The 24,930-nt window shown below is 41.6% G+C and overlaps 1 protein-coding gene across 1 annotated transcript in view; it reads left to right on the forward strand.

Moving 5' to 3' along the window:
* Positions 1-24,930, forward strand: part of FRAS1 (Fraser extracellular matrix complex subunit 1) — a gene marked incomplete at its 5' end in the record, with an annotated part of 258,570 nt that overhangs the window by 22,198 nt on the left and 211,442 nt on the right. The window contains 4 exons of the mRNA XM_008577934.1: positions 887-1,034; positions 2,440-2,583; positions 3,956-4,090; positions 19,344-19,487. Of these exons, the coding sequence (XP_008576156.1) occupies positions 887-1,034; positions 2,440-2,583; positions 3,956-4,090; positions 19,344-19,487 (571 nt within the window). The remainder of the gene's footprint in view (positions 1-886; positions 1,035-2,439; positions 2,584-3,955; positions 4,091-19,343; positions 19,488-24,930) is intronic.

Here is a 24,930-nt window from a genome sequence, read left to right on the forward strand (position 1 = left end):
GAGGGAGGGAACATTCCTAGGGCTACAAATTGGAGTTGAGGGGAGAAGGGGAGGGGGAGGGTGGTTGGGGGATAATTGGGAGGAGACAAAGGGTACAAAAGTAATTTCTGGCAATGGATATGCCCCCAGTACGAATCTGGCCCCCACATCATGGACAGGATGGGGGACAATCAGTTTTGTATCTCATGAATGTTCATAATCAATCAATCAATCAATAAAATAAAACAGTATCTAAAAATGAAAAAAAAACAAAGTGATATTATCATCATCAAAAAAAAAAAAAAAGAATACAATGACTCGACTGTTACTTTTGAATACAATGACTTGACTGTTACTTTTACTGTAGTAAACATAAGGAAATTCAGGGTTTTAATCGAGCTTCCCACTGTTGTTATAGAGATTGTATTTAATGAAAGAATACAATGACTCGACTGTTACTTTTACTGTAGTAACCATAAGGAAATTCAGGGTTTTAATCGAGCTTCCCACTGTTGTTATAGAGATTGTATTTAATGTACCTGCTAATCACTAGGTACATAGTAATGTCCCCGGTGTTTTTTTGGTGAAATAGATTGAGAAACAAACTTTAGATGCTTCTTACATATTGTGGTAGTCCCAGAGTACCTTCACAGTTTGTCTCTGCATGTACCTGAAATCTTTCCGCTGGTGCTCTACATTAAAATAAACCAATTGCAAACTGAGGAGGAAAAATTTTGTCCTTTCAAATTCAGGACTCTTTCACTATTGTCCTGTTTCAGAGCTAGGGGTGGCAGGGCACTGATTAGGTGCCTTCACTTTGTCCTTATGAAATTCTAAGTTCTTCACCAGCAAACTCTCTTCTGAATCACCACACCCTGATGACAGTGTCATTCTTACTATTTCATAGGAGGGAGAGATGTGGGAAGACAGTCCTTGCAAGGTGTGTGAGTGCCGGGGGGCTCAGGTAACTTGCTATGAGCCCTCTTGCCCACCGTGTCCGGTGGCCACACTCGCCCTGGAGGTGAAGGAACAGTGCTGCCCAGACTGCACATCAGGTGGGTCCATGTCCCATTTATTTTTGCTGAAACTGTTGTACTGCCGAAAAATTCAGAGATCCTCTCCCCCCACATGTTTCTTTTTCCCTTAGCCACGCAATGGGTTTGTTTATTTCTTTCTAATTTTTCTAGCAAATGATGCTAATTAATTGTCAAAGTCAACTGATAGTGAGTATATGACCTTGGGCAAATCATTGACCCTCTCTACATCTGAATTTTCCTGTTGATAAAATATGCCTTATCTATCTTGAAAAATTACTGTGAAAATCAGATAACACAATGTTCAAAAACTTATAAAGGAAAATCTGTGTCTTCTGTTGTTGAAGATATAAGAATAATTGCTCAGTTGGTTAGGGATTTTTTTTTTTTTTAAGGTGAGCTACTAAACAGATGCTTCCTTTTGGAGTTCTCAAATGGGTTTTTAAAGTTTAAAGACTCATTAATTTTTTCCAAAAGAAAATTTTATCTACTTGTTCTGCAGTTCTACTTTCAAATCACCTGGGGTTGAATTAGTGCCAGTTAATAATTGTTGGCAAGCAGTGGAGTCGCTCTGGCTGAGTGGTAATTTGCCTATAAGCTTAGTCTCTCTTGGAAAAGTGGCATTTTCTTCTATTCATATTTCATAATTAATTGTTTTCATCCATGGGCTGCAATTTTTCACATTGGCAGTTGATCTGGTTGCACTCAACTTATTTTATCTAATCACAGTGTTTCTCTGAAGAGTTTATCAAGGGCAAAGCAAAGCAACTTTATGGTTTAATTATGTTACCTTCATCTAAGTGGCTCTCTGGGCTTTCTAAAACAAATATTTGGAATATTATGACATACTATATATTGAAAATCCGGTCCTTGACAACTTTAAAAACTGGAAAACGTCCTTTGCTGGCAGTTGCCGCTAAGTTCAGTGATAATCCCAATTACTGGGAATGAGATTTGAAATTTTAGTGAAAAAGAAGAAAACTAGCTGTATTTATTTATTTTTGAGTTAGTAACTATTTTTAAGCACTGTAGGTTTTTTGTCTGTATTTTTATGCATGTCAAAGATTGGGAAGAACATCTAAGATATGATAATTTATTGAATCTGTTTTAATCATATATTATGGAGGCAGTCATTCCTGTTTCTGGAGGCATCTGAGCAGGTAGAAGCATTAATGAGGTTGTTCTTTTAGCATCTTGAATTTGGGGCTATGGGAGACAGTGATGGTATTTCATACAAGGAAAGGTTCCTTGAAATCTTGAAGTGCATTTTTACTATTTGGGGGCCTTTCTCATATATAAGTGCCATAGTTTTCTTTTCTTCGTGCTATATGTAACTCTGTATGCCCTATCAATTCTTCCTCTGAAGGATATAAGAGAAATCATATGGTCTTTACTGAGTTCTCCTCTTCTTTGTCCTTGATTTTAGTTCACTGCCACCCAGACTGCTTGACCTGCTCTCACTCTCCAGACCACTGCGACCTCTGCCAGGATCCTGCAAAGTTGCTGCAGAATGGACAGTGTGTGCACAGCTGTGGTCTGGGATTTTACCAAGCTGGCAGTTTCTGTTTAGGTATGGCTCCAATGGACAACCCAGAGGTGTGTCATGTGGTGGATAGAGAGAGTCATCAAAGATTGTTATTTCTCAAACTGAGGCTCAGTATTGTCAAGGAGGGGTAATAAATGCAGGAAATGTCCATCTAAAAACCACTAAAGGTAGTAATGTCATCCCTAGATTACTTGGTCTCTTTACTTGCATGTTTCTTTCTTCTAACATTTTACAGGTGTTTCAGCGCTTACTGGGAGATAGGTGATGTGGAGATCAGCTGGTTGCTAGGTAGTCATAGGTGAATTTTTTCATATTTGAAGACTTTCAGGGATTGTAATATTATCAGGATGACAAGTATCATTTATTAAAACATTCAGTTAATTTAGAATAGAAATTTAGAATTGACATGAACCTTTAAGATCACTTACTAGAACTCTCTAATTTTGCAAATGGGGAACCTGTGGGCCATAGAAATTAACTGACTTGCTCAATATCATATAGATAACTGGTAATAGAGCTTATCTCTTGTAGATTACCAGAGGATCCAGAATGGATTTGTATGCATTTCAGAATTCTTATACATCTAAGGAGATCTTATCTGAGAGAGTTCAGCTTGGTTGAGGTCAAATCTTAGTTGCTTTTTCCCCTATCTCTGATTGGTGAGGTTAATTATTCAGTTAAGAGTGTGTAGGTTCATACCCTGGCTGTGAGTAACCCCTCTGTGCCTCAATAATCTTATCTGTAAAGGGGGTAATCCTAGTACCTTCCTCAGAGGGTGGTTGTGAGGATTAAGTGTGTCAATATATGCTAAGTGCCTAGAGTAGTGTCTGGGATACCGTCGGGGCTCAATGAGAGTTAGTAGCTTTTATTATTTTTGTAATTATTCACTTCTCTGTACTTTCTTTCCTGATTCATAATGTTCAACCTTTTGAAAGTTATTTACATCTCCATCATAGGGTGTGAAGGAAAAGGGGCAAGGGATATTCTTGCAAAAACGTCCTGTGACAAAGTTACTAAGTGCTACTGGATAAGAACAAAAGAACACAGACTCCTGAGCCAAACTGCCTGGCTTCAAATGCTAGCTTCATGTGACCTTCAGCAAATTACTTAACCTCTCTGAACCTGTTCCTCATCTGTACAATTGGGATTAATAATATCTACCTCATAGAGTTGTTGTGAGGATTAAATGCATTCATATACATAAAGTACTCTGAACAGTGCCTGACGTGAGCTAAGTGCTATATAAATGGTGACGGTCAGAATTATTTTCATGCCTTTCTTGTTCTCTGTGACTCCAGAACCTCAGGATTGAGCTATGTAGGAATCGGCACTAAGGTAGTGTCACTGAGCTAATCAGAGGTTGCCTTGTTCTCTCTCTGCCCTTGTCTGGAGCCAGCCTGCCAACCTCAGTGCTCCACGTGCACCAGTGGGCTGGAGTGCTCATCCTGCCAGCCTCCCCTGCTGATGCAGCACGGGCAGTGTGTGGCCACCTGCGGGGATGGCTTCTACCAAGATCTCCACACCTGTGCAGGTAATCCCTGAGAAAGCTCCCCCACCCTCACCTCCCAAGGGACTTGGGGCCAACAGGAGCTGTAAGCAGTTTTTCAACTAATAAAAGAAGAAACTGAAGAAGACTCCTGATGGGATGAGAAGAACAGTGGTTGAGAGAGATGACACATGTTGTTTTTATAACTTTATTTGGTTACTTTAGTATCTATATCCTTTAGTAGATTTATATGCCTACTTTTATATTTTTAATTTTACATTTTTAATTAAGATCTAGTGGAAATTCTTAATATTGTATTAGTCTTCAGAGGTGGGAGTGATAATAATATAATTTAATTTGTTGTTTATACTTGACCATTTTGTCAATATTGATTATAATTATCAGTATAAATAAAAAAGTAAATGTATGAAGAGTTTTTTAAATGCAGAAATGGAAGAAGAGGGTGATGGTGAAAGCAAAGACAAGGGGCCGAGGTAAAAGTTTGTCTTCAGGAGGACGGATAATTAGATGTGCTTAAGGCAGCTATGTGGTAGCAGGTAAATCTGAAAAGGCAGGTGGGCCAGGGGAGGTCTTAGGTGTCATGATGGGGGGCTGGGGTAGCTACTCTCCACACCTGAGCAGGAGAAGGGTGGATCTGTGATGAGAAATGAAGGGTAGGCCAATCTGAGGGACAGTGATATGTTCTCCTTTTTCATGCTCTTGGTTAGATTTTCAGGAAAATTGTTTGGAAGGAAAATAGTTAAAGAGAGTAAGTGCATGGTAACCACCAGATGTGTGGGTTGAATGAACTCTAAAGCCAGGTGCAGGTCCTAGGTGGAGGAAGTTGCTGGTTCCTTCCATTCTAGGTCATGGTCAGAGCAGAGCCTGCAGGATTGTGGAAGCCATCTTGGAAGGAAGCTCTAGCACTGTTTATGCCACAGAGATGTGAGGAGAGAAAGGCCTGTTCTGGGACAATCACGTCATAGAATATGGAAGGCAGAAGAGCTTCTGAGTTTGGCTTGGGAGCTCTTTGAGGTCTGTAAGAATATCTCCTGAATCTCTGTGTCCCCAGTATCAAGGGCCACCCAGAGTGCTTAGCATTAGTTGAGCAAGTATGTGATGAATGAATGAACATACTACCCCTTGGTGGTCCTTGAAGAACCAGTTTCAATAAAACTCTTAGCCATAAAAAAGAAAAAACTCCTTTGTATTTTTAGCTTATCATATTTTATTTACCTGTTATTTTTAAAAAGCCTCAAAGTGGGCACGTACAAATGCCTTTTGTAAGTGTCTAATGGTTGGGCAATTTAGGTTAAACTGCTGAAATTATTTATTGAGTGTATTCTTTACTCCTTTATTCTCTCTCATCAAAGAGACCTCCTTTTAGCACTCCTGTGACAGATTTGCCTTTAAAAGGAAATTAATTCTCCCTAGATTTTACTCCTCCCTCTGTACTACCTCCACCTTGTGCAACACACACACACACACACACACACACACACACACACAGCATACATATTTATTCATTTTTTATTTTGGGGGGCGCCATGTTTCTTTCTCCCATGCCCAGTGTTTTAATTGGTGATGCTGATGCTTTTTAGGGCATTTCAAAATGGGTAATGTTTCATTTGATTATTGGTTTACGTTGCTGACTGCTTCACATTCCATCCACATACCCACACACAAATGCCTCTAGTAGAAAGTTGCTGGGAAATTTGTTCATGCTCCCTCCAGGGAATTAAACCAATTTGCTTTAGTTCAGGCTGGTTGCATTTTTATGCATAAAATAAGGGAAAAAAAACAGAGCAAGAGGAGAGAGAGAGAGAGAGTGATCTTAAAAATTACAGCTAGATTTGTGATCAATTTCTAGATACCATCTTAGCACTGAGACTACTCAAATCATGTTTCCAAATACGCTTTCTCAGCATTGGAGACTTTTTGCAGTGTTCATGCTTGTAACATTTTTGGTGACTTTTCACTACTGACCTTGGAAGTCAGTCATTCAGCCAATGCTCTTCCAATACGTGCTAAACTTTTCAAAAAGAAGCCTGATATTTTATGCTAACAACAGGTTTTTTGGATTGATTCCTCTTGGCAGGGTCTTTTATGTTATGACTGCGATAATTTGCCGCTTTATTGACCCATCAAAACCGAAAGAAAGTGAACACGGTGCTGAGGAAACTAATTGCCGGAAATCACTTGATTAATATTCACGCTTGCTATGTTAAATATAGGGCATAGTGAAAAATACAGAACAGAGCCAAGTAGCACATAAACATGGCTCTTCAACAAAAGAGTATGAGTAGGTAAACCAGAAAGGGGTGAAATAAGACCCCAAGTCCGCCAGAGCATCTCATCTTAGGGGCCTTATCATTCCCCCCTTTCCCTTGAGTTTGTTGGTATACACACATATGCATATAATGCATATAGACAGGTGTGCATATATTAATATTATTGTTAAATCTTGTGCTTGATTAAACTAAATAGTTGTAATTATAGAGCACAGTATGCATCCCATACCAGTCCCTGCTTCATATCCCCTGCCTTCCCCAACTTTGGAGTTTGATTCTTTGATCCCTTTACACTAAAACTCAGCACTACCCAGTTTTTATACCACCCTAAATTGGAGATAGGCAATATGTAGGTTGCTACTTTTTCACAGCAGGTAAGGCCATGGAGTAATCACCCTGTTAATGCTCAAACCTCACATTTTAGTCCTGCCACTCAGGCTTCTGCCTTAACCCCTCAACTTCCTTTGCCAACAGCTAGATCTGGTCCCATCTCCCCTCATGTCCACCCCGTCCTACTCTTCTTGACCCCAGGCCTCAGGTCCTAGGATTGTGCTTCTACTTTGGCTCCTTCTCCCTGTCCTGTTCTGACCCATTTCTAGGAACTAATAGCACATTTCTTAATCCCCTGCAGCCTCATGGTCAGGCTTTATCCATGCATGGATGCCATTGCTGCCCTCACATTTCTACACCACAGCATGCGACTTTGCACCCTTCCTGCATAGACCTTCAGTATCCTGGGTTTACTCTGTTCTCTCTACCAGAGTAGTGGTTCTATTGCTTCATCTTAGAAACCATAGGATTAAATCTAAATCTGGATCTTGACTGAACTCTCCAGGTCCTGACAACATTCTTCCTTGCTTGTCTTGTCCTTTTTTTTCAATCAACCTCTGTTCCACTCTGGTAGAACCATTGAACTGTGCACAGAAATCGTAGAAACAGGAATCCATTAGGAGAAAAGCAAAACCACTAACATATACCATGTAAGTGTAGGTTAAAATCAGTAGCTCATAAGACTGTAGACTTTGCATAGAGAAAGAGTGGAATTTAGCCCAGTTTTAAAAATACATGTATCAATGTTTGGTTTGTCTACTTAAAAACTTACTTTATTCACAAAGACCTGAGGATGCAGCTATGTGCACCTCATGGCAAGTGTGGCACAATGGCTAGGAGCTGGGGCTCTAGAGCCAGACCCCCTGGATTCTAACCTTGTCTCTGTCACTCACATATTCTTTAACTCATGCTTCAATTGCCTTATGGATAAAGCAGGGACAGTAATATCTGCCACAGTGTTGCTGTGGAGATTAAATGAGTGAATTCACATACCTCGTTTATGAACTGCTGTCTGGTACCTAGTAAGTCCTCAGTACACAGGAAGAAACTTGGATTTCTGCTTTTCATTGTCCCTGTTCCTTTTTTCCTATTCTCCATTCATTCTCTTTTGACCACAGCTTTAAGTTCTGGGGATATGAACATAAATGACTTGATCTTTTCCTGTAGGGATCTTGCATTCAAGGCTGTTTAGCTGTTGCTTACAGAGATGTAAAACACACACACACACACACGCACACACACACACACACTCCTTTGCAGTTTATTCTACACATATATCTGAGTGCTATGTGGTCCTAGATTTTGAATCTTAAAGAATCAAGCAATTGAACATTTTATAGGATTGTAAGGAGTGGGATTACTTTGAATCTCTTACTGCAATATGGCTTTAGGCAAGTCATTTAATCTCTTTGAGCCTCAATTTCCTCAACTATAAAATGGGGATAATATTCTCTAGACCATTATGAAGATTAGAAAAGATGTTTGAAAAGTGTAAATATATCATGTTTGGCACATAATATGTGGATAGCAAAAGGCAGCTATTGATAATATTGAAACTGTTTATCTTTCACCCTGTGGGGATGAAAACCAAAAAGCTTGCATTAAGAAACAAAGAGTTTTGTGCCATTAATGTCTGATTTAAAATAAAATCTATTTTTATATGTTATAAAAATTACAGTACAGTTTACTATTATTCTTCACAGCAAGTTAAAATCTTTTTATTTCCTTTAAATGCTCAGATTAACTGTTTCTTAACCAGTATTGTAGTATATTTCGAGGAAAAGTTTATGATAAGAAAACCTGTAAAATTTACATATAGGATGCAGACCTAGTTGAGATTTAAAAGCTGTGGTTTGAGCAGAGGAACTTCTAAAGTTAATTATTTGTTGGAACTGTGGTTGACTAGAGCAGCCAATCACTGGTGGAAATGAAGTGCTTACCCCGTGTAGCTGGGTTCAGAGCAGTGAATACACAGGGGGTCTTGGCATTAGGTTCCAGCATGTGATTTATCCCAGCCTCACTGTGACATGGGTGGCCCTCTGGGCTTGGCACTTATGAAACTACTTCTCTGAAATCCTTGGCAGGATAGAACCCTCTGTGTTCTTTTAGGACAGTTGCTATCAGACTGGTATCCCCCATGGCCTATGCAAATACCCCAGAATTGGGGGTCAATCCCAATGGCATTGGCAGATCAAATATTCATATGGGGGCCCAGCACCTTCTTACCACTCTGTCTTCACTCATTTTGTTCTGTTCTTTAATCCTGTGCATTGTTCAGACCTACTTTGGCATTCTATGGCAATTTAGGTCTCTTACTTAATTGCCAACTGTCTTGTAAAGGGGACTTATTGCTTCAAGAGGTATTCCTGTCTCCTCCATTCTGTTTATGCAACAAATATTTGTCGAGTGTCTTCTATGTACCAGGCCTTGTTCCAGGTACTGGGGATACAGAGTGAACCAGAGAGATAACTTCCCTGTGGTTAAGAAACCTACTTCCTCAACAGGAAGAGAGTGCCCCTAAATAAGTGAGCAAGATGATTTCAGATAGTTATTGTTCTATGAATCTGTTTTAAAAGGGAATAAGATAGGAAGTGACTGGTTATTGAGGCAGGGACATGTCTTATGAGTCTGAATTCCACACAATGCTAAGCACACATAAGGCCCTCTGGAATAATTTTTGATTTAAAAAAGTGTGATAAACCATGGCATGGCGAAGAAAGGACAGCAGTGTAGAAGCATGCCTAGGCTTTGGCTTACGGGTGACCTGTCTTTCATTTAGCTTCCATTATTTACTCCTTGTCAGCAATTCCTGCCTAGGTGTGGCCCCAGGAAAATTACAGATTCTCTTTTTTCCCAGCCCTCTTTTCCTTCTCTTTATTTTCCTTGTCTTTAAGATAATTGAGTGCCTTATCCATGCTAAAAGGGTGACTCTTAAAAAAACTGTCATTAGAACTTGGGAAGTGTCCATGAGTGTCTTAAGTCACTCAAAAACGAGGACAAGTGGATTGCCTTCTAAGAATGTTAGTCCCATGAGTAAACTAGACCCAGTGAGGCAGGTAACAATGGTATTCCAAGTCCCCTTTCTCTTTGGATATTCATGTACAGGATAAATGGAGAGAAAAAGGGAAAAGCAGCTGGTGGTGTTTTGCCTGGGATTTTTGCTTTAATGGGGAAGTGGCTGTATTTGGCATTCATCTGTGCCACTTCTAGACCCTGGCTGTATATGCCAAATGACAAATGACAGAACAAAAGTATCACATATCAGCAGAGAAAGCCTGCTACAAAGGGAAGTGGCTGTATTTGGCATTCATCTGTGCCACTTCTAGACCCTGGCTGTGTATGCCAAATGACAAATGACAGAACAAAAGTATCACATATCAGCAGAGAAAGCCTGCTACAAATGCAAGGGAGTTTTTCATCCAGACAGATCCCACCCTTCCTGACAAATCTGTACATCCAAATATTTCTGCTATGGATTACAAACTAGTAACAAGTCTTCTGGCTTTCTGCCCAGTTCCTAGGGTTCTCAGTTATTTTAGCTAGACTCTGTGGTATGCATTCTCTCTCCCCTGACTCCCCCTTCCCACCCCAACACCATCCCTGTTCTGCCGTCCCCTCTCTTTCGATCTGCCTGCAGAGCGAACAGCACCTCCCCGTTATCGCTTATCACTGCCGAGATCTGAGCAGCTGTGCGGGTGCAGCCAAGAAGTCTGAGAACTCTCCCCATCAAGAGTTTCATTTTGCTTGGTGGTTCCCCCAACTCTTCAGTTTCTGTAGATAAATAGATATCACTGGATAAGTCAATAGCCATTTAATTAACAGGGGCCTGGGGTACAGGGTTGGCGAGGCAACTTAGGGAGTCCTAGCAGCTGTGCATTGCCCATGGTCACAGTGGATGAGTGAAAACTGAGGGGTTGGCCTGGGTGGTCACCGCCTTGGAAACGTTTGGGTGGCACTTGCGTGAGATTTAGGAGAATAAGTTGAGTAGCAGGAGATAGAAGGGATAACTTTAAGAATGTTCCTGGTAAGCTAAATGTCTGCCTTTATCCTCTGACTTATGAGCCAATGAAAAACCAGCCTTCTTGTAAAATCACTCTCCATGTGGACCTGCCAAAGCCTCTGTCAAATGAGAAGTCATTCCTTTGGTTCAAGTTATACGTCTACAGAAGCCCCTGCTAAAATTAATATATTACCCAAGACGGGTAAATCATTCAGCTGTATCGCAAACATGGTTAATAGATTAACCAGCTCTTTACCTAGCAAGTGCCTTAGGGAAAAGGACTATGGGCTGCCCTCACCCTCCACCTTTAGTAATTATTTCCCCTAAGTACCAAATGAATTCATGTTTATTCTAAAAAGCAATTTGATAAAGTCAGTAAAATATAAGATACAATAAACAAAATCAGCTAAAATCCCTAGCTCAAACTCCCCCAAATCACTCCTGTTAGTAGTTTGGTGTATGTCTTCCTAATTTATGAATGTGTCTATACACATACCCGCATTTATTTTTCAGAACTAAAATCACCCTCTGTATACAGTTTTATTGCTGCTTTCCCATGTTATTACTTATCCTCCTACATTATCTTTTTAGAGCTGTTGTATGACTTTCCATCTCTGGCCATGCAGTCACTCATTTAGTCAATTCTTTATTGTTTGGTACTTGTTCCTAATTTTTCCATTATCATAAATAGCCACAGTGTAAACATTTTTAGTAGAAACTGTGGTATATATTTTTGATTAAATTCTTAGACATGTGATTACTGGGTCCAAATGTACATTTTGAAGCTTTTTGACACATGCAAACATATTACTCTCTTAAAAAGTTGTACTAATTTGCACTCCTACCAGAAATTTACCAGTGCCTACTTGCCACCACCACCCTTGTCAACACTAGGTATTATGATTCTTCTTAAATTAGCCAATGTGATGGATATAAAAATGAAATCTTTAATTTTTTTTATTTACTTATTTTGGGGATTCATATGAAGCAGGTTGAGTTAATCATGCTTGTCAGTTCATGTCCCATTTTCATCATTGGCCTGGGCCAGCCTATTCTCTTGCTGATCTGTCTGTCTGTCTGTCTGCCTGTTGAAAAGGGCAGACTTTTTGTCTGCCACACCTTATTCCCACCCCCTTCTTCCTAGCCCCTTACTTAAGTAACTATTCCAAAGCAATTTTATGTGTATTTTTTGTATGTGTGTGCTCTTGTTTTGTGTGCATGAATTTTAATAATCATAACTATTACTGGATGGGTATTTCACTCTTTTCTAGCTTTTTTTCTCACTGAGCACATTTCTGAGATACATACATGTTGCAACATGTGAGTCCAATCCATCACATCTACGTGCAGCTCTCCTTTTCAGTTTGCCTATCTCTGGCTCTTCGTGAGGCTAACTTGTTTTTTCCCATGTGTTTTTATTTTTTCTGTTACTAACTCCATCAGGTGCTTGTGGGTTTTCACAATACATTAAGACAAGACATTCCCATTTCAGGGTACAAAGCCTGCTATTTGCAGAGGAAGGCAGTTGAGGGCACAGGCCTAGTAGGGGAAGAAGACTGGAGTAAAAGGATCAAAAATGGTGATTGCTCAGATCTCCTTTGAGCTTCTCCTTTTAAATTTGTCTGGCATTTGAGCTTCTTAGGCAACCAGCCTTAGCCTCTTGGAGGGCTGCGATGTGTGGGGGGTGGGGGGGTGGGGAGTAGGGTTCCAGGCTATTTCCAATCACTTTCCAAAGGGCTTTTGTTGTTTTGTAGAGATTGCAAGGAAAGAACTTCCCAGTAGGAGGCTCCCGGGAAAGGCTGGAGCCCCTTGTGGGCTCTGTTTCTTCCCTTCCCTTCCTTTCTAAGTGAACCTACCTTTCCTCCAGTCTTTTCTGTCCTTTTCTCTTCTGTCTCTTGTTGGGCTTTAATTTGCTCCCTTTAAAATTATCTTGCTTTTGACTCCAGTCGAGAGATTTGCCAGGTCTCCCCTGTGCCACTCATGTGATCACTCATAACATTTTCTGCTTCTCCAAACATGTCATCTCACCATGTCCTTGAGAATTAGGTACAACAAATATTATCCCCACTTTTCAGATTAGGAAGCCAAGGATCAGTGAAGTTGAGTTCAAAATAGAAACATTTTCATCCAACAAGAGCTTCTTATTGAAAATTTACCCAGTGTCTCCTGATAAAACTTTAAAACTTGGCGAGTGTTTCCTAGTCATTTGTGAGATGAGAATGAAGCTGGCAGCTGCTGCCAAATGGGTAAGAAACAGAATGAAAGAATTTGATCTGTGTAGGACACACCTGCTTGTGTCTGAGTTTGGGCTGTCTATGTAGTTGTGAGTGAAAACGTGTTAGCAGTTTGGAAATCTGAACTGCAGCCTCGTTGATGAATCTAAGAGGACCTACAGATCAAGAGTGCTAATACCCTGGGAACTTACTCCAGGAGATCATGGAAAGGGCAAAGAACCAAGGCCCCTTCTCTTTTCTGATGGGACAGTTCGATCTGAAGGCTGAGCCCACGGGTGTCTGTATCCACTGCTTGGGGTCAGGGAAGGATTCATGGAAAGTAAGTTGCCTGCAGGAAGTGCTTTGAACACTTTCCTGGAAAAGGGCTGCATTTTATTCTTAGAGAAGCACAGGTTAAAAAATTTTAAAGCAATCTTACATTTCTGAATTGTCAAGTACAAAGGGAAGTTTCTTATTTTTAAAGTAGGGTTTCAATATAGAGTTGCAAAAAGAAAAGTAATTCACTTCTTTTCATTTTTGGAATAAATTGCTCAGCAAGCCAACACATGTCTTGTTATGCTCCAGAAATGTCAGGATCCTTACCAAATAAATTATCTACTTCAAGTGAGATAAGAAGATGGTTTTCCCTTATTCACCCTCTTTTTAAATTTATTGCCACAATTTTCACAATATACAATTCAAGCTCTAAGGGATATGAAATGTATCTCTAAGAGAAATTATGGTGAAAAGTCAGGGAGTGACCTCTTATTTTTCATAATAACCCAAATGTAATAAAAGCCAAATATGAAACAAGCCTGCAAAAAGAGATAATCTGAAGTAGCATATGTTCAGTGTATGAAATTAGAAATCAATTGCAAAACACAGTGGAATTTTTGGTAAATGGGTATTACAGTTGCTCTTGCCACAGCGAGGAAAATGGATAACTATGTGGAATGATGAAAATGTTAATTTGTTCCACTATAGTAACCATTTTACTGTATATAAGTATCTTATAACTTCATATTATATATCTTAAATATACACAAAATTTATTTTAAAAAACACAGTGGGAGTATGTCATTATAAGAAATGACAGCTTAGCATAGTCCTGTGTCGAAATAAAAATTCCTTCTGGTGTTGTGACTGGCCACGGAATATGCCTTTCTACCAATATGGAAAAAAAGAGAAGGACTAGTAAAACCAGTATCACATTTGGTACATAGATGCAGCATCATATTTGTCATCATAAGCAGATCTGGACTTCTGCATTTATTAAGTAAATATTAAAGCCTCAAGTTTATTCATCTTAAGTTATCATATCTTAATACTATGACTTTGTGGTTAGTTGTTCCCATATAGAAAGTAACTGATAGGATGGACTTCCCATAACCAATTTTTAAAAATCTGCTGTGCATTTATTTAGCATATATTTAATTGAGTACTTTTAGCAGGCATCCATCTGGACACTGGGGGGTTAAGATGACTAAAACATGGTCCCTGTTTGGTAGGGTATAATATTGCATTGAAAGAGATTGATTTGTAACTGAATAATTAGTAGGACAAATATCATAAGAGATGCATGTACAAAATGTTGCAGGAAATAGAAAATGTAGTAACTAACTATTTGGGCAAATTCAGCAAAGCTTCACAGGAGTAATGACAACTTAGGAAATATAAACAAGAAATGAAATATAAATACTATAACAGGTGCTAAGGCAGAAGCCAGAGGCATTGCTGTTGAGCGAATCCTGTGTGGGGCATCCAGAACCATGGACAGGCACATGGCATGCTTAGGGTACCCTGCTCCATAGAATTATGTGTTTGGGGGTTGGGGGCGATAGCAGAAGACAAAGATAGAAAGTTAAGCAGAGTTCAGTTTGTGAGGGGCCTGAATGCCATCCCTAAGTCTGTTGACAGAGGCTATCCTGCTCTTCCTCTGGTCCCTGTTCTCACTGGTAACACCAAGGGTGATATTAAAAATATTTAACAAGCAGGGCTGGCCCCGTGGCTCACTCGGGAGAGTGTGGCACTGGTAGCACCAAGGCTGCGGGTTTGGATCCTATATAGGGATGGCCGGTGCGCTCACTGGCTGAGCGTGGTATGGACCACACCCTGCAGAGGGTTGCAATCCCCTTACTGGTCAAAAAAATTTTTTTAATTAAAAAAAAAAATTTAACAAGCAGTATGTCATAGATTCAAGTCAATAAGAAGAAGGGGACCCCAGACCATCTCCTGTGCTATACATTTTGCTTGATGGAGCATGTTGTCACCAGGGTTCCCAGGGATGAAGCCAAAGTATCAAGTAGGGTGACAGCCCTTTACCAGCCAGTTTGGAGGTGTTTTACTACTTTAACAACCAGAACAGCTGAATGTCTGCACTGCCATTCAGCCAGTCACTGAAGAGAACTAGGGAGCTCTGCTTTCATTCCTTGTTTCTTCTGTATCCCCGGAAAACGATGATTTCTTCCCCTAAAGATGTCTTGAGTTAATTACCTTGCCCTGTCCCTACTGCTAGAGTGAACTCTCTAAAAAGCAGAACCGTTCATTCAACTGCCCTGCTTAAAACTTTGCATGGAATGAAGCCCAAGGTCCTTACCCTGACCCACCTGACCTTGGTGATCTGGCCCCTGTGGACTTTTTAGCCTCACTTTTCTTTCATCCTTCCCTTGGACACTTACCCCCCAGTGCAGTTTGTGTGATGCCACCAAGCAGTGGAGCGTCTGTCGTGTTTCCGTCTCAGACCTCAGGTAACAGCTGGCCTGTGTCTAGCTGCAGAGTCCCCACAGGCTGGTGTAACACCCGGCGTGCTTCTGTTGAATGTCGCTGGGTCAGCCGGGTATCCTTCTTAGAATGAGCTTGGATTTTTTGTTTGCTTTTTTGTTTGTTTGATTAGGTGACGACTTTGATCAACTCCAGGGTGAGTGGGGAGGCAAAGGCTTACATCGTGATAGACACTTCAGATGACGGCGGCAGTCAGGAATCAAAGGGCAGTCGAAGGAATGAATGACAGACAGCTTTCATGTGTGTTATGGGTAGTGTCTGTTACTCAGATCTTTAGTTATAATGTCGTGCTGGTGGCTTATCCTAAATATGAGCAGTATTCTTTTGTAACATTTGTAAAATATCAATAAGGAGATGAGTGTGAATGAAGTCACTTGAGATGTTTGTTAAGCACAAGCAGTGTGCTCAGCACAGAGCTGACAAAATAGAAATGGGCTCTGCCCTCGAGAAGCTTGTGGTCTCACTAGGGGACCAGACAATAACTGAGGAAACTTTCCTCCATCTCTGCTTCCCACCCTGCTAGTCCAGGCCATTTTCACCTCTCACCCAGACCACACAGTAGACCCCATGTTGGTCTTCCTGCTCACATGCTCGTCCTTACACGTGGCAGTGAGACAGAGCTTGGAAAAATCTGTCAGATTTGTGTCCATCCTATGTGAGCCCATTCATGACTTCACATTGTTATTAGGATTAAAGTCCTAACTTCCTTCCGTGGTCTCCAAGGTCAAGTTTGATCAGGCTTCTGCCTCTGGCTCTGGCCATGAGTGTGCTCCACTGTGTTCCGCCAGCCCCAGCCTGACACCCGAGCTCCTTCCCTCCTCACGGACTTTGCCTCTGCAGATCTGACCCTCCCCATGGCTGGCCGCTTCTCTTCCTTTAGATCTGTCTGAAGTTGGTCCCCACACCCCTGCCGCTGTTACTCTTTATCACAGAGCCTTTCATATTTAGCTCTAAATTTGGGGGAGAAAAGTTGTCCAAAGTTAAGACTTTCTTGTGCAATGTAGAAGCAGGAGAGGGTTGGAGCTTGAGGTTTACAGTACAGGTATCCTCTCTCTGCCTCTGAGGGGGTACCTTACTGAATTACTAAGGTGTGGTTGCTAAGCCACTTGCAAGGAGCAAAGACTTTCATTCTTCCTGCCAATTCTGGTCCGAAGCAATGCCTCTGCAAAATAGGTTGTGCTCTGTTGTGAAACCAATATTTTAAAAATTAAGATTTATTAACAAAAGAATTGGTGGGGTTAGCCATACACACAGCTAACCAAATCTGAAAATATTCAATGTTCATAATAGGCCCCTCTTTGCAGAAGTGCTAAGATGAAGAACAACTATGAATAGTGACAAAAAAATCAAATGAAAGAAGAGGAAATTTTAGAATGTGAAGGAGTAACTCTTGTCCAGAAGCAACCTATAGTTAGAAACTCGAGGTGTAAGAGAAGNCAGTCACTGAAGAGAACTAGGGAGCTCTGCTTTCATTCCTTGTTTCTTCTGTATCCCCGGACAACGATGATTTCTTCCCCTAAAGATGTCTTGAGTTAATTACCTTGCCCTGTCCCTACTGCTAGAGTGAACTCTCTAAAAAGCAGAACCGATCATTCAACTGCCCTGCTTAAAACTTTGCATGGAATGAAGCCCAAGGTCCTTACCCTGACCCACCTGACCTTGGTGATCTGGCCCCTGTGGACTTTTTAGCCTCACTTTTCTTTCATCCTTCCCTTGGACACTTACCCCCCAGTGCAGTTTGTGTGATGCCACCAAGCAGTGGAGCGTCTGTCGTGTTTCCGTCTCAGACCTCAGGTAACAGCTGGCCTGTGTCTAGCTGCAGAGTCCCCACAGGCTGGTGTAACACCCGGCGTGCTTCTGTTGAATGTCGCTGGGTCAGCCGGGTATCCTTCTTAGAATGAGCTTGGATTTTTTGTTTGCTTTTTTGTTTGTTTGATTAGGTGACGACTTTGATCAACTCCAGGGTGAGTGGGGAGGCAAAGGCTTACATCGTGATAGACACTTCAGATGACGGCGGCAGTCAGGAATCAAAGGGCAGTCGAAGGAATGAATGACAGACAGCTTTCATGTGTGTTATGGGTAGTGTCTGTTACTCAGATCTTTAGTTATAATGTCGTGCTGGTGGCTTATCCTAAATATGAGCAGTATTCTTTTGTAACATTTGTAAAATATCAATAAGGAGATGAGTGTGAATGAAGTCACTTGAGATGTTTGTTAAGCACAAGCAGTGTGCTCAGCACAGAGCTGACAAAATAGAAATGGGCTCTGCCCTCGAGAAGCTTGTGGTCTCACTAGGGGACCAGACAATAACTGAGGAAACTTTCCTCCATCTCTGCTTCCCACCCTGCTAGTCCAGGCCATTTTCACCTCTCACCCAGACCACACAGTAGACCCCATGTTGGTCTTCCTGCTCACATGCTCGTCCTTACACGTGGCAGTGAGACAGAGCTTGGAAAAATCTGTCAGATTTGTGTCCATCCTATGTGAGCCCATTCATGACTTCACATTGTTATTAGGATTAAAGTCCTAACTTCCTTCCGTGGTCTCCAAGGTCAAGTTTGATCAGGCTTCTGCCTCTGGCTCTGGCCATGAGTGTGCTCCACTGTGTTCCGCCAGCCCCAGCCTGACACCCGAGCTCCTTCCCTCCTCACGGACTTTGCCTCTGCAGATCTGACCCTCCCCATGGCTGGCCGCTTCTCTTCCTTTAGATCTGTCTGAAGTTGGTCCCCACACCCCTGCCGCTGTTACTCTTTATCACAGAGCCTTTCATATTTAGCTCTAAATTTGGGGGAGAAAAGTTGTCCAAAGTTAAGACTTTCTTGTGCAATGTAGAAGCAGGAGAGGGTTGGAGCTTGAGGTTTACAGTACAGGTATCCTCTCTCTGCCTCTGAGGGGGTACCTTACTGAATTACTAAGGTGTGGTTGCTAAGCCACTTGCAAGGAGCAAAGACTTTCATTCTTCCTGCCAATTCTGGTCCGAAGCAATGCCTCTGCAAAATAGGTTGTGCTCTGTTGTGAAACCAATATTTTAAAAATTAAGATTTATTAACAAAAGAATTGGTGGGGTTAGCCATACACACAGCTAACCAAATCTGAAAATATTCAATGTTCATAATAGGCCCCTCTTTGCAGAAGTGCTAAGATGAAGAACAACTATGAATAGTGACAAAAAAATCAAATGAAAGAAGAGGAAATTTTAGAACAAAAGAATTGGTGGGGTTAGCCATACACACAGCTAACCAAATCTGAAAATATTCAATGTTCGTAATAGGCCCCTCTTTGCAGAAGTGCTAAGATGAAGAACAACCATGAATAGTGACAAAAAAATCAAATGAAAGAAGAGGAAATTTTAGAATGTGAAGGAGTAACTCTTGTCCAGAAGCAACCTATAGTTAGAAACTCGAGGTGTAAGAGAAGAGTTCCATGAGTTCTTGAGGTCTGCCCTGTGCAGGGCAGATGCTGTTGAGGGGAGAGAAATACTTTACTGAGTTGTGTGTGTACTTCTAGTCAACAGAAATAGTTTTTTTGGGGGTGGGGGGCGGGTTTGCTTTTCCCCTGAAACAGCTTAGGAACCAAAGAAGCCAACCAACATCCTTCTTGTAAATTTTAAAACCTTTGAAAGCAAGATGACAAGCAGTCCTTTCTCCTATAGGTTGTTCACTAATTTTGCCATTTGCCTGCAGCCTGCCATGAGTCCTGTGCAGGCTGCTGGGGTCCGACAGAGAAGCACTGCCTGGCCTGCAGAGATGCCCTGCAAGTGCTGCGAGATGGCGTCTGTGAGAGCAGCTGTGGCCAAGGCTTCTACAGCAGGCAAGGGACCTGCACTGGTGAGTCCCCAGAGCATCTTTTCCTGTCCCTCTTCTAACATCATTTGTCATGTTCAAGTCACAGCACCGATAACCAATGCTTCTTTTCCTCAAGAAATATGTGAATAGCTGCTGACATTGATGTTGTTTTAGTAGTTTATAAAACACTGTTCACCAGTAGGCTCCCTTTAATTACCCCAACAGCTTGTTAGGGTCAAGGTGCTCCTTCTAGCTTCGTCCTGGAGATGAAGACAGTGAGGCCCGGGCTGCCAGCTCAAGACCCACAGCCATAGGGAGAGGAGCAGGCCCCTACCCAGGTCCTCCTTTCTCCAAATCCCACAATCTCCATCAACCCTAGCCTGCCTTCCTAACGTATGTGGAGACAAGGAGACGCTTACACCAGCTACGGGCAGACCTTCCTTCAGTGTTGGTGCCACTGACTTGAAGCTGAAGCAGTTATTGTCTGTTCTACCTTTAACACTCACGGCCCCTGCAACAAAGAGAGCTGACCCAGCTTAGTGCCTGCTCGTGCCAGGCACAGTTCCAAGTGCTTTATAACATTAACCCACTGAGAGGCAGGAAGGTATGGGGAAAAACACGGCTCTGGGAAAGTTACATCATTTCTCTGTATGTCAGTTTCCCACTTGTAAAATGGGGATATAGCACCTGTGGTAGACAGTTCCCCAAAGATGTCTGTGTCTAATCCCCAGAACCTGCGACCTTGGATGACAGAAAGGACTTTGTAGGTATGACTGAGTTAAGGATCTTGAGATGGGGTTATTTTCCTGGTACCTGGGTAAGCTCCATGTAATCATGAGGGTCTTCATATGAGAAAGGAGGCAGGGTGGAGTCGGAAAAGGAGACATTGAGGATGGACCCAGAGGTCAGAGTGTTGGAGGGATATGGGGAGGAGCTGTGAGCATGCAGGCAGCCTCTAGAATCTGGGAAAAAGGCAAGGAAATGGATTCTCCCCCAGAGCTTCCAGAAGGAATGCAGCCCTTCTGACACCTTGATTTTAGGCTTTCTGACCTCTGAACTGTAAGGCAATAAATTTATATTGTTTTAAGGCAAAGAGCTTGTGGTAATTTGTTGCAGCAACTATAGGAAACTATTACACATCCAATTCAGAAGGCTGTTGACAGGATTGAGTTAATATATGCAAAGCACTTAGACAGTGCCTGGCTCAGAGTGTTATATCCATGTTTGGTGTTTAATCCTTACAGCAGTTTCATGAGGTAGATATTTTCATCCTTATTTTCCAGATGAAGAAACAGAGAGGGTAAGAAACTTGCCTGAGGTTACACAGCCAATAATGGGTTGTCTGGCTACGACAAGGGCTACTGTGAGGCTAAGGCTGATGTCGCATATCCTACTCACAGCGCCAATTGTGTAGCTCTTAATCCTGTTCGTGATGCCAATTGTAAAGCTAGGCAACCACGCTAGTTGTCACAGCTCTTTTACCTGCCAGTAATCCTGTACCAACTTGGCCGATGGTTGAGCTAGGGCTGGGTCTGGAGCTCCCAGACCTCTCAAGCCCATTCACAGACTGGGTCACAAACCCTTCACTTGCCAGGCTGGGTCACCAGACCCCTCCACATCAGGCTGGGTCACCAGACCCCTTCACGCAGATTTATGAGCTAGGTAACTGGCCACATGGCCCTTGGAAGCTGCAGGTCTGGAAAAATATGGCCACGCAGGGCGGGCGCCCGAGGCAGTAAAACACCAGCCAAAGCGGCACCATGCGGGTGCACTTACTCCACCCACACACAACGTTTACGGAACCACCCTGAACCAGCTCCGAGGTAGGGGGGCCTGACCAAATTGTTCCATTTTCCCAACACGGGTAGAGTTGGGATTCAAGCTTAGATCTTCTGGCTCTAGATCTTGACTGCCTCTGAACCACTCTACTGCTCACTATAAATGTGATATTGCCTTATGCACTTCTGCCTATTTTTTCCTCTCTTTTCCTTCTTGTTGTCCTTTCCCTCCTTCCTTTTTTCCCCCTTCTCCCTTGTCTTCCTGTCAGTCTTTAGATGAGCCGGCTACCCCTGTAGACATTGCCAGGTCTGCAGATGGGCATCCGGATGGTAAATGAAAAGTTGAGTTTACTGCAATGGTCATACCTATAGAAAGTCCGTGATAACTTTTTTTCAGAACTAACTCCGTTAAATCAATAAAAATGTGAAGCCCACAAAACTTTCTTGAGTTACTGTCTTTATTATGTTCACCAAGCAGGGCAACAGCAAAAATGAGATGATCTTTGGGACTTGACAAATCCACATGTCTTAGGGAAGAGAGATAGCTGTTGGCAGCTGCTTGTTTAAAGCTGTGCAGAGATCCATCAGCATTGCTGGTGTGAAAATCTTGCTTGGTGTGGATGCATCGTAGGTGGCTTTTGTGTAGGATTCAGAAGAGAACAAGGAAAGAAAGGCCAGGCTTCCATGAGCCTGAGCATGTTAATCTTTTTCTGCTAGCATCACTTTTCTGCTCAATTAAGCCAGATGTATTCTCAAAAGGTCGACAGATGTCAAATTTGCACTAATCTGAAGGCCTGAAGGCATTTACCCTTTAAGTCCACAAGGAAGCTGATGTCTGTCACTGACAGAGGTGCAGTGACATGGACCTACAACCAAGAAGACAGTATCTGGATTGAGAAAGGTGACTTTTGCTGGGACAGCAGTGCATTTAAAAGGAGTGATAGTTAGTACAAGCCTTGAGGGGTGGAGAGTTGGGAGTCTGCTGGGACTCAGAGGTTGAGTGAAGAAAGCCAGAGCTCCTTGCAGACTGGAAGAATTAAAGCAGAAGACTACTTAACAGGTGGTTTGGGAGAGAGTATACATCTGAAATGCTGTCTGTACACATTTTGAAAAGCATCAGGAAGGAAACTTCCAGACAGGAGGATGGACCATAACTGATATTAATCAGCCAACTAATCAATTGATCAACAGGTACTGAACACATAGCATGTGCTTAGCATGATGCAAAAGTTTGTGATACATTGGTATTTACCAACAAGTCTTTTAATAAGCAAAACTGGAGCTTACACTTTTCATAAAATTGTTAAAGTTCACTAAGTTTTTATCAAATGACTTCAGAAACGTTCACATACATATTTTCTAAAACAAAGGTGAACCAAGTCACTGATTGGTATCAGAATGTTAATTAAGACATCAGATACTGATAATGCTGACTAATTTCCAATTCAGATTAGTGCTATTCAAGATAAAGACTGGCTGATGTTGGTTTAATAATTTATAACCAACCAGCCCATATCTGTAGAAATCTCAGAGTCAAGTGCTGAGAAAAATCCAGCACAGCCTGCTCTAAATGGTGGTATGCCCTGGCTGAAAGAACTCACAGTAACCAAGTTCATCTGTGGTACACGTTTTGAGTTTTACAAATATTAGATTTGAAGGGTGGGGCATTTCAAAGAAAAAGCCTCATTCTTTAGTCTTTTAAGCACTTGTGTTATTATGAAGGGCTTTTCTGACTCCAGCTAACATAATAAATCAAAGCAAGTTTAAAGGTTTCTGTTAGCCTCTCTCTTCCCCCTTTCCTCCCTCCTTTTTTCTCTCTTCCTTTTCTTCTTTTTACCCTCATTTCCCTTCCTTGCTCAGGCAACCATTTAAATTTTTTTATCCTTTTGTTGTTATAAGCTTGTCTAAACTGAGTGTGTTTGTTTTGAGTGCATATGTATTTAATGATACCATTTTACAGAGTTCCTACCGTTGCCTTCTTGTGTCATGCATGAGGCACTGTTTTCACGATTGGCCCCTGTTGTGTTGTCATCCAGCCCTTCGCTTCTCATTGCTGGGACTCCGTGGCGTGCCTCCCTTCCTCCACATCACACCCCCACGCTGCTGGTGGCAGACTCCCTCGCTCTCTCCATCCGCACACCGGTGCTGGAGAGCACGCGTGAGCAGCCTCGGATGGTCCCTTTGGGAACCTGTATGGGAGTTTCCCTGGAATTTACACACAGATGCGGAACTGTGGGTTTCTGAACAGCTCCTTGCCACCATTTGGCATCATCAAGCTTCTGATTTTTTCTGGACAATAGGCAGAAAGGGTCATCTCATTTAATTTGCTTATTTCTGACTATTAATGAACTTGAGCATGTCTTCAACTCCTGTTGGACTATGAGTTTCCTCTTCTATAATTTGCTTTTTTTTTTTTTTTTTTGTCCTTTTTGAGACTGGCCGCACCACGCTCAGCCAGTGAGTGCACAGTGCACGGCCATCCCTATATAGGATCCGAACTGGCGGCAGGAGCGCTGCTGCGCTCACAGCGCCACACTCGCCACGGGCTCAGGCCCCTATAATTTGCTTTTTAATGTGCTTTGGCCATTGCTTTATTAGCCTTGCTGCCTTTTATGGAGTTGATTTTAGGGATTTCCTTGTATGTTACAGATCTTAACTCTTGTCAGTTTTAAATATGCAAATATTCCCTATTCTGTTGTCTTTTAAGTGTTAATAGAGTGCCCTTTGTTGAACAGAGATCATTAATCAATCATCTTTTCTTTAAGGTTTTCTTTTGAATTTTTGTTTAAGACCTACCATGCTAATGCTCACAAATAAATTATCCTACTTTTTCTTCTATTAATTTGGCAGTTTTATCTTAGGTTATCAACCCATCTGGAGTGAGTCCACTTAAGAATCTGAGTTTAAATAGGATCCGGTTTGGTTTTTCTCCATTTCGTGATCGAGTTTCCCCAACATTATCTAGTAATTCAATCTAACCTTCCCCATTTATCTTTACTGTACATTAAATTTCCATATGCACATAGGTCTGTCTGAGCTATAAGAAATAAATTTCTGTATTTATATTAAAATTTAGAAATTCCCATAGTCTGAATTTCTGTTCTTGTACCATTATTACATTGATTTGTTCATTAATTTCTTTTGCTTTTCAGTATGCCTCAAAGCTGACTGGAAAAATTCTTCCTTTTTTTCCTCTTCAAAGTTGACTTAGCTATTTGTAGACTTTAGAGTACACTTATAGAATTCCTAAGAAAATTCAACTGGAATTTTTATTGACATTGTGTTGTAGTTATAGATGAGTTTGGGGGAAATGATATCTTCCTAATAATTTTATTTAAATTTACAAGTTATCCTTTACATATTTCTTTAGGTGTGTCTTAAAATGTTTGATATCATTGTCAATTCTAATTTTTAAAACATTTCTGCAGTTCTTCACCTCTGGGAAATTCCATTTAGCTTACAGAGTATTCAGTTCTGTTGAGATGTCAGTTCTAGAATTAGAAACCTCAAGAGTTTTTGTGGCAGTGGGAGGGAAGAACTCTTTTCAGATTCATTTTTGTTTCTTTGTTCCATCCACGAGTTGAGGGATGATTTTCTTCTCCTCTGATATGAAGGCCATTGCCTTGGCCCATTTACTGAAGGTTATCTTGCCCTACGCACTTGCTTGTGGAACAGTACTGACTCCTGCAGGGTGCAGGATGGAACAT

The sequence above is a fragment of the Galeopterus variegatus genome, unplaced genomic scaffold (genome assembly GCF_000696425.1).
Source record: "Galeopterus variegatus unplaced genomic scaffold, G_variegatus-3.0.2 Scaffold1607, whole genome shotgun sequence".
Lineage (NCBI taxonomy): Eukaryota > Metazoa > Chordata > Mammalia > Dermoptera > Cynocephalidae > Galeopterus > Galeopterus variegatus.